Here is a 14,259-nt window from a genome sequence, read left to right on the forward strand (position 1 = left end):
TGTATTTATACATTCCAACGGATCCTTCTCTAGCCTCACAATCGGCCAATATAATCGGCAAGACTGAGTTCCACAGTGTTGTAGATGGATTGCTACTGCTCTCAATCATACCTTCCAACATCACGTTACTACTTTTCTGCATATCGCCTGTTGGAAGATCGACGAGCATGATAGAAATTGGCCAGAGTTTCCTATCAAAAAACCACTATTTTACAAACTATAATAAACCACTCACTTCGAAGTTCCTGGGACAGCGACCCCATCTATTGACAGTATTCCAGACAACCTTAGTTCATACTCACTTTCTTCCGAACTTCTCAATGGAGTGAAAAACTGAGCCGCCAGATTATGAGTCTGTTGTCTTCCTTCATTTAAATCTTTTCTGATAGATACGATCTTAGATAGATATGTTGACATTATTTGTTGGAGTTGTGGCATAACACCATTTCTCACAAACTTGGCCGGAAACTCATTACAGCTGAATGGTTTATCTCAAAGTTGCAATGATACAGTAATTCCTACCACTTTATATTTTCTTTGCCATTTGACCCACAAATGTTACAGTAGTATGAAACCGTGCATTTGTTTTTTTTGTAATCCCATATTTTCCTCACAGAATCAGCAAAGTCTTCTTCGTGTGAAGATAGGAACCTTTCGAAGCCTAAAATAATCGTCAAACCATATGTAAAACATCCTAAATCGAAGAAATAACCGTTCTCTGACAACCGATCCAAGCAAGCAGAAGCTAGAAACTGAAGAACTTTGTCTGAACAATCTCTCAAGTCATTCACCAATTCTACAAATGACAGATCTCCTTCGTTTTCTCACTCTCTATTTTTATTTATACCTGAAGTCATCGAGTCTAAACAGTTTTCTTCACCATCTACATCAACATTCATCTCCCCCAAATCCATTGTAAGATTTGTGTCATCCGTCTCACTCGCATTAGATAAAACATCGTCTAATTCAATTCCATGACTTCGTCGTGGAACTTGGCGATTTTCGGTATCCTCATTCAACCTATGGCGACTAACTTCTGTAAATTCTTTTTCCTCACCATCTTCAGAAGAACCACTTGCCTAAATCGTCATTTACCCGCTTTCTCTTTGGTTGAAAATCTTTCAAAATACCAGTCGGCATTATATACTTTCAATAAATTCGAATACAAAACGGAACAATACACCGAACGTAAATGAAATAATTTTCTCCGCGAGCTGCCACTGCTGTCCACGACCAGTCCACGTGGACGACATTGCTATTCCATATACGGTCCGCGCTGAGGCCGCGCGCGAACTTCCACCCTCCACATCTCCCTCTTTTCCCGAAGTCCACACTGCGTCCATATACAGTCCGCAGCGGACCAAATTTCCGCTGCGGACTCTATGTGGACGGAAAATGGGACTGAATCCGCATGCGGTCCGCACGCCAACTACCTGTGTAACAGGGAGGGGTGGTAATCAAGGGATGAAGGTTCGGTTCCTCTTCACGGTTTTGTTTTATTTTTCTTTTTGCAAGAACAAAACGTCTTGTTTTTTGCATCGTCAGACACGTTTCATCATGATTTTCGAGTTTTTATATCCGTAGAAGTCGAATTACATAATTTTTTGCAAAAAAATTTTTTTGAAAATTTTTATGAAAAGTGTTCGTATGGAATCTACAAAAATGGTAGATAGGTCAACAATTGTTCAAAAATAGGTTCCTGTTAACAAACAAGATAATTTCAAGTAGAAAACATCTAAAATTTGACATTTCAACAGTATTCCTCTTTTCTTCGGTGACAAGAACCGAAAAAAGGGCAATCCTATGATCAATTCACCTCAACTCTAATCACGATTTAAAGACATCTAGGAGATAATTCAATAAATGAATTGTTGTAAACTCCTATTTGAAACATTTACAATCACACAACAACAATTTTTGAGAAAAAATTCGAAAAAAATTTTGGTCGAATTTTCGCCCATGGGTTGGCCACCAAAAACTTAAAAAATCATCGAAAAAAAAATTTTTGAAAAAAAACAACTGAAAATGTTCTCCATCGTTCAAAACATATTTTGGTGCATTTCAATCCCGCAGAAACCACTTTTTGGATGATTTACGTAACTTCAAATTTTCAATTTTTAGTACTGAAATCTCACAAAAACCTGCATAACTTTTTTCATGAAATCGCTCAGCAAAATTTGAACGCATATTCAAAAAGAACACGTTCTCAGCTTTCCATCCATATATAATTCGACCCAGATCTCCAAATTATGTCTGGATCACTCCCTAGTCAGTCGGTAGAGCACCAGACTCTTAATCTGGTCACAGGTCGTTCGCAAACGATCCGTTACGGATGCTTCGGACGATCGCGCACGGTCCATATCGGTACCGAAAAAAAGACTCGTTATGGATCCATAATCGACCCGTTTGCAAACATCCGTATATGGTCCGTGCGCGATCCGTTCATTTCTGGTTGCTCTCCCTGCCCACCCCGACCCATTTTTACTCGCGAACGACCTGTGGTTGTCGCGGGTTCGAGCCCCGCATTGGGCTGACACAGGTCGTTCGCGAGTAGACGCGTTACGGATGCGAATCTTGTGCGGAGTCTTTACGGATCCATAACGACGCTTCTCGCGATAGGTCGTTCGCGCGCGACTCGTATTTCTCATTCGCACACGGACCGTTTATGGATGTCCAATTTTTCTATCGACTGCTCGGATACGAGATCGCGTGAGGATGGTTTACGACGTCCTGCTTAGCGACTCTGATTGCTTTCGCAAACGGATCGTATATGGATGATTGGACTAACTTTTTCTCTCGCGGCCAGCTCAATTTTTATTTTTATTTCGAATATTTTTTTCCTATTTTTCTCAAATTTCTTTGATTTTCTTAATTTTTCATGGTTTTTCAGGCTGATAAAATTATTGGAGACCAATTCGAACAAAATGGACAACAATTTTGTTGAGGTTTGTCTATCGGCGACCTATAAATACAGTATAGGACTTCTATTTTTCAGCTGCGACATCTACAAAAGTATTAAAAAGTGGCAGAGGAAAGGCCAATAAAGCGGTTAAAAGTGGCGTTAAAACCGTCGTGAGGGGGTCACAGTAGACAGATGTTTTCGACGGGACGTGTATTGGTACGCACTATCTGAGTGTGTGTCTGTGAATGAATAGTGTCATACTGTATTTGCCGGTTCACACTATTTCCCGATTTGGGATTCCATGTGAAAAAGCAAAACCATATGAAAAGTTTGAGAGCTCATAACTTTGGTCGCAGAGACATTTAGCCGGTTTTGACTGCAGATATAGTCTCCCCGTAATCGAAAGTACCTATGACCAAATTTATAGATCGTTTGAAAGTGGCGTCTATAAAGACTTCCCTTGTGAGATATAGCAGTTAAATTTTTTGCAAAAAAAAACAAAAAAAGCATCCACAGGTCGTTCGCAAACGATCCGTTACGGATGCTTCGGACGATCGCGCACGGTCCATATCGGTACCGAAAAAAAGACTCGTTATGGATCCATAATCGACCCGTTTGCAAACATCCGTATATGGTCCGTGCGCGATCCGTTCATTTCTGGTTGCTCTCCCTGCCCACCCCTTCCCATTTTTCTTGGTTTTCAAAGCAAAAAAGTGTGAGGGGGTCACAGTAGACAGATGTTTTCGACGGGACGTGTATTGGTACGCACTATCTGAGTGTGTGTCTGTGAATGAATAGTGTCATACTGTATTTGCCGGTTCACACTATTTCCCGATTTGGGATTCCATGTGAAAAAGCAAAACCATATGAAAAGTTTGAGAGCTCATAACTTTGGTCGCAGAGACATTTAGCCGGTTTTGACTGCAGATATAGTCTCCCCGTAATCGAAAGTACCTATGACCAAATTTATAGATCGTTTGAAAGTGGCGTCTATAAAGACTTCCCTTGTGAGATATAGCAGTTAAATTTTTTGCAAAAAAAAACAAAAAAAGCATCCACAGGTCGTTCGCAAACGATCCGTTACGGATGCTTCGGACGATCGCGCACGGTCCATATCGGTACCGAAAAAAAGACTCGTTATGGATCCATAATCGACCCGTTTGCAAACATCCGTATATGGTCCGTGCGCGATCCGTTCATTTCTGGTTGCTCTCCCTGCCCACCCCTTCCCATTTTTCTTGGTTTTCAAAGCAAAAAAGTGTGAGGGGGTCACAGTAGACAGATGTTTTCGACGGGACGTGTATTGGTACGCACTATCTGAGTGTGTGTCTGTGAATGAATAGTGTCATACTGTATTTGCCGGTTCACACTATTTCCCGATTTGGGATTCCATGTGAAAAAGCAAAACCATATGAAAAGTTTGAGAGCTCATAACTTTGGTCGCAGAGACATTTAGCCGGTTTTGACTGCAGATATAGTCTCCCCGTAATCGAAAGTACCTATGACCAAATTTATAGATCGTTTGAAAGTGGCGTCTATAAAGACTTCCCTTGTGAGATATAGCAGTTAAATTTTTTGCAAAAAAAAACAAAAAAAGCATCCACAGGTCGTTCGCAAACGATCCGTTACGGATGCTTCGGACGATCGCGCACGGTCCATATCGGTACCGAAAAAAAGACTCGTTATGGATCCATAATCGACCCGTTTGCAAACATCCGTATATGGTCCGTGCGCGATCCGTTCATTTCTGGTTGCTCTCCCTGCCCACCCCTTCCCATTTTTCTTGGTTTTCAAAGCAAAAAAGGTTTTTATAATGACTTATTTATTTCAGAAAAAAATCATTTAAACAATTAAAAATTCAAGAAAGATAGAAAAATCAACAAAAAAACTAATATAAAATTTATTGAAACATTCCTAATTTTTTGTCGATTTGTGTCGATTTTGTGTCAATATCCATAATTCCATCTATTTTTGAAGCCAAAATCCTGTTGTAGTTGCCTCATTCCGTTTCCGCCAAGCCAACACTTGATGCTCTGAAAATTTATTTTTCTCATTTTTATCTGGAAATAAATCGCTCACTCACCGAAAAACTGCTTGAAAGTAGATTGTTTCTGCATAATTTATCGAAAAATATTAAACTTCCGGCTCCATATTTCTTGATTTGAAAATCCGACAAGACTCTGAAAAATAGAAGTCCTATACTGTATTTATAGGTCGCCGATAGACAAACCTCAACAAAATTGTTGTCCATTTTGTTCGAATTGGTCTCCAATAATTTTATCAGCCTGAAAAACCATGAAAAATTAAGAAAATCAAAGAAATTTGAGAAAAATAGGAAAAAAATATTCGAAATAAAAATAAAAATTGAGCTGGCCGCGAGAGAAAAAGTTAGTCCAATCATCCATATACGATCCGTTTGCGAAAGCAATCAGAGTCGCTAAGCAGGACGTCGTAAACCATCCTCACGCGATCTCGTATCCGAGCAGTCGATAGAAAAATTGGACATCCATAAACGGTCCGTGTGCGAATGAGAAATACGAGTCGCGCGCGAACGACCTATCGCGAGAAGCGTCGTTATGGATCCGTAAAGACTCCGCACAAGATTCGCATCCGTAACGCGTCTACTCGCGAACGACCTGTGTCAGCCCAATGCGGGGCTCGAACCCGCGACAACCACAGGTCGTTCGCGAGTAGACGCGTTACGGATGCGAATCTTGTGCGGAGTCTTTACGGATCCATAACGACGCTTCTCGCGATAGGTCGTTCGCGCGCGACTCGTATTTCTCATTCGCACACGGACCGTTTATGAATGTCCAATTTTTCTATCGACTGCTCGGATACGAGATCGCGTGAGGATGGTTTACGACGTCCTGCTTAGCGACTCTGATTGCTTTCGCAAACGGATCGTATATGGATGATTGGACTAACTTTTTCTCTCGCGGCCAGCTCAATTTTTATTTTTATTTCGAATATTTTTTTCCTATTTTTCTCAAATTTCTTTGATTTTCTTAATTTTTCATGGTTTTTCAGGCTGATAAAATTATTGGAGACCAATTCGAACAAAATGGACAACAATTTTGTTGAGGTTTGTCTATCGGCGACCTATAAATACAGTATAGGACTTCTATTTTTCAGAGTCTTGTCGGATTTTCAAATCAAGAAATATGGAGCCGGAAGTTTAATATTTTTCGATAAATTATGCAGAAACAATCTACTTTCAAGCAGTTTTTCGGTGAGTGAGCGATTTATTTCCAGATAAAAATGAGAAAAATAAATTTTCAGAGCATCAAGTGTTGGCTTGGCGGAAACGGAATGAGGCAACTACAACAGGATTTTGGCTTCAAAAATAGATGGAATTATGGATATTGACACAAAATCGACACAAATCGACAAAAAATTAGGAATGTTTCAATAAATTTTATATTAGTTTTTTTGTTGATTTTTCTATCTTTCTTGAATTTTTAATTGTTTAAATGATTTTTTTCTGAAATAAATAAGTCATTATAAAAACCTTTTTTGCTTTGAAAACCAAGAAAAATGGGAAGGGGTGGGCAGGGAGAGCAACCAGAAATGAACGGATCGCGCACGGACCATATACGGATGTTTGCAAACGGGTCGATTATGGATCCATAACGAGTCTTTTTTTCGGTACCGATATGGACCGTGCGCGATCGTCCGAAGCATCCGTAACGGATCGTTTGCGAACGACCTGTGGATGCTTTTTTTGTTTTTTTTTGCAAAAAATTTAACTGCTATATCTCACAAGGGAAGTCTTTATAGACGCCACTTTCAAACGATCTATAAATTTGGTCATAGGTACTTTCGATTACGGGGAGACTATATCTGCAGTCAAAACCGGCTAAATGTCTCTGCGACCAAAGTTATGAGCTCTCAAACTTTTCATATGGTTTTGCTTTTTCACATGGAATCCCAAATCGGGAAATAGTGTGAACCGGCAAATACAGTATGACACTATTCATTCACAGACACACACTCAGATAGTGCGTACCAATACACGTCCCGTCGAAAACATCTGTCTACTGTGACCCCCTCACACCATCTGCCACGTCATCAGGTCCGTTCTTCCCCGCGCATACACTCATTCTTTCCCCGCGCATTTTTTTTCATATTACGTACACCAGACGGTCCACGGCATTTCTGACTCTCTCATGACTCTTAAACCGCCCAAAGCCTCTTCAGCCACTGATTTCGTAGTGATAACCTATGCTGTTATCACGACTTTTCTGATAATCGGCGCCATATTCTTCCTGATTTTTGCACCGGTAGTCCCTGCAAATTGGATTCTTGCCGCCGCCATTCTCGGCTCGGTTTTATTGATTTTCGGGGTGTTGAGACTGGTGAAATATGTAATGGATTTGTGTCATGAGTACTACGGTACTGGGAGGATAGAGCGAACTAGGAATGAGATGATGGTTGGATTGAGTGGAGTGTGGATTTGCAGCACTATACCAAGAATTGCAGCTTATTTTATGGGAACTAATTATCATGTGAGTTTTTTACCAACCTATTACACTGGGGATTGGGAAAATCGGGTCTCACCACGAAAAGTCAGGATTACTGTAGTTAAAGCAGAGCTGTGATTCAGTTTCAATTTTTACAGAATTAAGATAAATTTCTGCATTTTTTGAGCCTAAAATCTGTTTTATACGTTAAAAACTTGAAAAGTTAGAGAATTTCGAAACTTTTCGAAAACCTGAAATTCACATAATGTGCTATAACTCGGTTGGATTCAGTCTGAAACTGAAGAATCTTGAATTTTCAGAATCAGCTTGTCAAGACGCTTCGAATGATTATAATCATGACTAGGTTTGGTGCATTTTTGAGGTTTATGCGCCTTTAAACTGGGTTACTGTAGTTTTCGTGTCGAGACCCAACTTTTACCAAACCTAGTCATGATTACACTTGTTCGAAGCGTCTTGACGAGCTGATTCCTAAAATTTAAGAATTTTTTGGTTCTGTACAACACCAAGCGAGTTATGCTGCAATTTGTGATAGACGTTTTCGAAAAAATTCGAAAATCGGTAACTTTTCGAGTTTTCAGCCAATCTTTGTGATTTTTAGCTTGAAATAGTCAGAACATTTATAATTTTTTTTGAAAAACAGTTTCATCAATTATCTGCATAGGGTAGCCGAGTTGCAGAGTTTTCTAGGCCACCATTCCTAAAACCGTCTTAAATCGCTCAAAATCACTCAAACTTTTTTCTTTATTCTCTAGTTTTTCTCAGATTTCCTTTTGAATCCAAAAACGTAAAAATTGTGAAGTTTAGGAACAATCTGAGCGAGTTACAGAAGTTTGAGTGAAATCTGAAATTTGGGATTTTTGAAAATTTTCAAACTTTTTGAGTATTTGACCAATTTTTGAGATTTTGGGTGCATATCTTTTACTGTATTTTTAAATAAATTTCAAATTTCAGCTAATAATCTACGCCGTGACCGTCTCTCTCCTGACAAGCTTCATATTTCATTTCCTCTTCACCTACGGCTTCAACCAATGGTGCAAACTCAATTATGCGAACAGCGTTATGTCCGAATATGCTCTTATCCCATTTCACATAGTATTGTTGGGATTTTCAGTCCGCATCAGTGTCAGTCCGGAAAATACCGAGAACCAAAATGCCGCTTTATTTCTTGGTCAAGTCGCTATGACTATTCTCCCTTTAATAAGTAGCTGGGACCTATCTGTTGTCTTCCAAAACGGACTGATTTGGCAGGGACACAAAGGAAAAATCAATAAATCTGTTGATCAAATGACCTATATGCTTATCCCCTGCTTTACTGCAATTCTAGCCATACTTTCAATGGTTTTTATTGGATTTTCAGTATCTACAGTATCAAATTATTGTCCTACTGTAGGCTGGACTACTGTAGCTGTCACTGTGGTGGCTTGTCTGCTGGTTGGTGTTGTTCTTGGATTATTTAAAATTTTGTTAGTTTTCATCCATGAGAAACTGAAAAAAAGAACGTATGATTTGGTATTGATGGAGACAATTATTGGATTCTCTGGAATTGCAATTTTCGCTTTTTTGCCAAGAATTGTGGTGTTTGTCGTTGGGTGTGATGTACCGGTGAGTTGTATATATTTTTCTAGAATTTATATAAAATTTCCTATTTTTGAGCCTAAAATCAAAAAAATCGGTTAAAAATTCGAAAAGTTACAGATTTTTGAAAATTTTCGAAAATCAAGGTTTCACTTAAACTGTCATATCCCTCTCATTTTTAGTCAATACTCAGAAGTTTTATTATTTTTGGATTCAGCATAAAAAAAGCTTTCAGAAAAATGTAAACATGCCTATATTCTGAAAATTTCAACTTTTTGTTGAAAATCTGGGTCCCGCCACGAAAACTCTGGGTTACTGTAGTGGGACCTAACCTCATTTATTTTTCCTGGTTAGTTCAGTTGATTTGCAACATTTTGAGTTAAAAATCTCGGAAAAATATCTAAAAATGAAAAAGTTACAGATTTTCGAAAAACTTAGAAAATTATAGAAAATTTAAAATGCTGTAATTCAGTCATTTTTGAATGAAGTTATTGGGCCCCGCCACGAAAAACTCGATTTATGACGAATTCCGTTTTTTTAAGATCTATCTCTCCTCCGTCATCATCTCCATTTTCACCGTCCTCACGTTCTACCGTCTCTTCATTTCTCCCAACCAACACTTATGGCGTCTCGATTTTTCCAAAAACTGCAATTTGATACTCATCATCGTCGGAATTCATATAATCATATTGGTGGCTGCAATCCGTTTTGCTATCACCTATGAGAATCCAAGAGATATCGAAGTGATTATTTGGACTCAATCCGTATTTTCATTTCTATGTCTTGCGTGTGTAATTGACTTGGCTGTGGTGCTGAAAGGAGGACTTGTGATGGTTGATGAAGGCAATGGGGATGTCGAGATGGGACCGATGAAGAAAGTGAAAAAGGAAAAGAAGGAGAAGGCAACAGGGTGAGTTTTGAGAAAAAATAGCGAAAAATTGCAAAAAATTAAAAAAGTTATGGAATTTCGGAACTTTTAAAAAATCTGAAATTCACAAAATGTGCTAAAAGTACATAAAGTACCCCAAGAGTTACAGAAACCATTCCAGACCCGAATGCAAGATTTGCATCCTCCCGTTCAACCCATCTACAGTAATCCCCAGAATGCTCAAAGAATGCGGACATACCGTATGCGGAGGGTGTGCGGATAAACTGATTGGGAAACAACAACTGAATCAAATCGTTTGCCCATTTTGTCAGGTGGCTACGGTAGTTGGAGGTAGGTCAACTAAAAAATAAAAGAAATTTTTGGAAATTGAAAATTTTGCAGGGGTAACAAAGACTCTTCCGAAGAATTTCGAGCTGTTGGAATTGATTTAATGTCTTTTTGCTGTTTGTTTATTTTTTGTCGCTGTATTAACAACCCAAGAAATTTTGTTCATTTTATGTTTTGAGAAAGTTGTTAATAAAGATCGAATATTATGATAAATATAATTTTTATTGCTTCAAAGTTATCAGTTTTTTAAACAAAAAACGAAATTTTACACTAATTTTACCATTTTTAGGGGTATTTTACCACAAAATAAGGTGAAAATAGTCTTCCGCTATTGAGATTCAATCGTTTGAAATATTGGAGAGACGCAGAGAAACAAGACACTCTAGTAGTCTGTACTCTCGCCTCTCTCTTTAAATCGACTATAAATTTTGAAGTTGAAGAGCTATCAAAAAAGTTCCAACTAACAAAATATAGAAAATTTCAAGGACTACATTTTTATAGTTGACAACTTTTTGGCAGCTCCGCCCAATTTTGAGATACAGCAATTTGAAGATTATGGATGAGAGAGAGAGAGCCGTGGACCGTCTGGTGTACGTAATACGAAAAAAAAATGCGCGGGAAAGGAATGAGTGTATGCGCGGAGAATAACGGACCTGATGACGTGGCAGATGGTGTGAGGGGGTCACAGTAGACAGATGTTTTTGACGGGACGTGTATTGGTACACACTATCTGTGTGTGTCTGTGAGTGAAAAGTGTCTACCGACTGAGCTAACCGGGCAGCGAGTGGAGACATTGTTGAGGGAGGTGAAGAAAGTGGTAGCGGAAAGAGTGGCTTAGATGTCGGCTAGTAGCACTGGGGGATGGTTAAGTGTATCATCCGGACAAACAGAAATACAGACAAAAAGAACAATTTTTTTTATTTGATAACATGAATTGATATGATATGCGTGATACAGCAACCCGGCCTAAGATACATACGTTTTGTCAGTGTAACTTTGGTCATTGCAATCCTGTCTGCTTTCCACCTTGCTTGGGCTCGGTGCAAAAAAAGTGGTCAACTACAAAAATGAATACCCCATTTCGCATTTCAAGTTGTCAAAACGTCAAGAAACCCATGTAATTATTCCTGTAATTAACACTTTGTGAGCTTTCGAAAATTGGCAATTTAGGTCAGTGGGTCATTGTATTTTGAAACTTCCGGTTTCCGTGTGAAATTTTCCATTTTAAAATTTTCAATCCCGAATTCCGAATTCCTTTTTCTAAAATTGGCACTTTTGGTCAGTGTAACTTTTGTCAGTGTAACTTTGGTAATTGTAATTTGTAATTCCGTCTCCACTCAAGACACCTGGATGCTTGCACTGGCGTTCGTACTGTGTGTTGCTACCTAGGTCAGCTATTGATTCTTCAAGGACACCATCTGCCACGTCATCAGGTCCTCCCTTCCTCGATACAGTATGACACTTTTCAACCATAGACACACACACAGATAGTGTGTACCAATACACGCCCCGTCGAAAACATCTGTCTATTGTGACCCCTCACACCATCTGCCACGTCATCAGGTCCACTCTTCCTCGCGCACACATTCATTCTCTACACATCCACCTATTCCTCCTCATTCCTTCCAAAAATTTCCCGTTTCCCCCTCGGTCATGGCCATAGAACCCCCGAAACCCGCGTCCTATACCGATATTACCGTGATAGCTCTCACTGCTATCACTAGTATTCTAGCTACAGTAGGTACAATTTACCTGATTTTCGCCCCTGTCGTCCCAGCTAATTTTATTACTGCTGGAGCAATCCTCGCCACATTTTTATTGATTTTTGGCGTGCTTGGACTGGTGAAATGGGTGATGGATTACTGTCATGTCAAATATGAAACTGGAAGATTGGATCGGGTTAGACATGAAATGACAGTTGGATTGGTTGGAGTGTTGACGTGCCTTACGATCTCGAGTGTTGCGATTTATTTTGTTGGAGATGATTATCATGTGAGTTGACACGTTTGAAGTTTTTAAAGCTTTTTGAGAGCTTTCAGAAAAGTATAATCATGCCTATATTCTGAAAATGCCAATGTTTTTGAAAATCTGGCCCCGGCCACGAAAACTCTGGATACTGTAGTTTTTGTTGTGGTTTTAACGGTTTTTAACCTAACGGTTTTAATTTTCCTGATCTTTTCAGTTGATTTGCAACATTTTGAGTTAAAAATCGCTTGAAAACATCGAAAATGAGAAAGTGACAGATCTTGAAATTTCGGAAAGTTCAAAAACTTGAAATCGCTGTAAATTGCTATATTTTTGACCAAATTATACTCATTCGAAGCGTCTTGGCAAGATGATTCCGAAAATTTAAGGTTTTTCAGTTTCCGACTAAATTCAACCGAGTTACAGTTATTCCGTGATATTTTTTCATTCCGTGATATTTTTTCATTCCGTGATATTTTTTCATTCCGTGATATTTTTTCACGAACGTCGACCGGTTCTATGACTGACAGGAAGAGAAATGTGGAGTCGGATTCTGGCGGCGGCTCCAAAGCAAAATCGAAACGAGAAGCTAAGAAGCCAAAGGTCATCATGGTTTCCCCGGACTTCGAAGAAAAAGTATTCAAAGTAATGGAGAGTGATAGATTTAAGAAGGTTGTTCAACGTCGTCTGGAAGACTTCCTGGGCGAACGAATTCAACAGCTGGAAAGAGAACTGGAGGAGAGACACCGCAAGCTGAAGACACTGGAGGATGAGATTAAAATTTTGGACGAAAAGGTGAAGTTATTGAGTGAGGGGAAGTATCCAGGGGAGAGCGGAATGAATGGTGGTAGTAATATGGGAGTTAGCGTTGGAGGACTTGGGAGTCAGAAGAAATCGGAGGATCCTGGAGAAATGGAGAGAAGAAGATCAGTAGTGGTCGCAGGAGTTCCGGAATACGGTGGCAACGATCGGATGAGATGGGCCTGGGATAACCATTGTATTGGGAAAGTGTTCCACTTCCTCGATATTGGAGCGCCACCTGTCTCCATATACCGGCTCGGTAAAGCTGTCCCTGGAAGAAGCCGTCTGCTGAAGGTTGTGTTGACGAGAAGTTGGGATCAGCAGACTCTACTGGCACGTGCGTCAAGACTTCGATATTTTCCTTGTGGTTCAACGCCGGTATATGTGAGACCATCCCTCACAAAAAGCCAAAGAGAAGAATTGAGAAACAAGCAGAAATCCAATATAAATGTCCCGGTTAGTACTAATGTTAAGAATAATTCTAATACTCCCCATTCTCCCCAACCCCCTAGCTCCTCTCCCACTACTTCTGTACCCCAACAACTAGTAGAGAATATGGACACGGGAAACTAGGAAGGGGACAGACTCCCTCCAACCCTCATAAAAGTAAGCATCTGTCCCCTATAACCTCAACTTTTCCACCTAATCTTTTTGTGAATTTCCTCTCAGCAAATTTCAGATCTGTAGTTTCAAATAGAGCAGAGGTTAACTTTTTATTAGCGCGTAAAACCATTGATATTATATGTTTGCAAGAAACTTGGACTAAACCCGATACCCCCAACTCCTTATTCTCTCCAAACATAGGGCAGGGTCTTTACAAAATTTTCAAGTGTGATAGAACCATCGGTAGGGGAGGAGGGGTCGCGGTCTTCTGTAAAGAGTATTTAAAAGCGAATTGTTTGTTATCCGAATCCGTAAAAGACGGATACGAACTTTTGGTATTAGAATTTGAAATAGGAATATCGCCTCTCTTAGTCGTTAATGTGTATAGGCCACCTAATTGTAGTGATAGTAAAACCCGGCAACTCTTCAAAAAAGTTTCTACCTTTATTTCCTCTCATGATCAAATTGTAATAGCTGGCGACTTTAACTGTAAAGAAATAAATTGGGCCATTGACCCGCCTCTAGGTACCACTAAATTATCAGAAGAAATTCTAACATTCTCTGCCCAAAATGGGCTCTCACAATTAATTAAAAAACCGACTAGGAAACAAAATATCCTCGATTTGGTCTTCACCAACTTCAGAATTATCAATCTTTGTATTTCCAATCCATTAGGGATGAGTGACCATTCCAAAATTACGTTCACTATCGAT

The 14,259-nt window shown here is 39.4% G+C and overlaps 3 protein-coding genes across 3 annotated transcripts; all 3 read left to right on the forward strand.

The window, feature by feature from the left end:
- Nucleotides 1-7,071: 7,071 nt before the first annotated feature.
- Nucleotides 7,072-10,281, forward strand: GCK72_011230 (uncharacterized protein; the record flags this gene model as incomplete). Its single annotated transcript, XM_053728304.1, has 5 exons — nt 7,072-7,410; nt 8,338-8,988; nt 9,504-9,871; nt 10,011-10,180; nt 10,232-10,281. 5 exons carry the CDS (start codon nt 7,072-7,074, stop codon nt 10,279-10,281), a joined length of 1,578 nt encoding a protein of 525 aa, XP_053587881.1.
- A 1,549-nt stretch (nt 10,282-11,830) lies between these two features.
- On the forward strand, nt 11,831-12,178 carry GCK72_011231 (uncharacterized protein; the record flags this gene model as incomplete). Its single annotated transcript, XM_053728305.1, has 1 exon — nt 11,831-12,178. The coding sequence occupies one exon, from the start codon at nt 11,831-11,833 to the stop codon at nt 12,176-12,178; it is 348 nt and encodes a 115-aa protein (XP_053587882.1).
- A 483-nt stretch (nt 12,179-12,661) lies between these two features.
- Nucleotides 12,662-13,516, forward strand: GCK72_011232 (uncharacterized protein; the record flags this gene model as incomplete). Its single annotated transcript, XM_053728306.1, has 1 exon — nt 12,662-13,516. One exon carries the CDS (start codon nt 12,662-12,664, stop codon nt 13,514-13,516), a length of 855 nt encoding a protein of 284 aa, XP_053587883.1.
- Nucleotides 13,517-14,259: the final 743 nt, after the last annotated feature.

This window comes from Caenorhabditis remanei, chromosome III, assembly GCF_010183535.1.
Source record: "Caenorhabditis remanei strain PX506 chromosome III, whole genome shotgun sequence".
Lineage (NCBI taxonomy): Eukaryota > Metazoa > Nematoda > Chromadorea > Rhabditida > Rhabditidae > Caenorhabditis > Caenorhabditis remanei.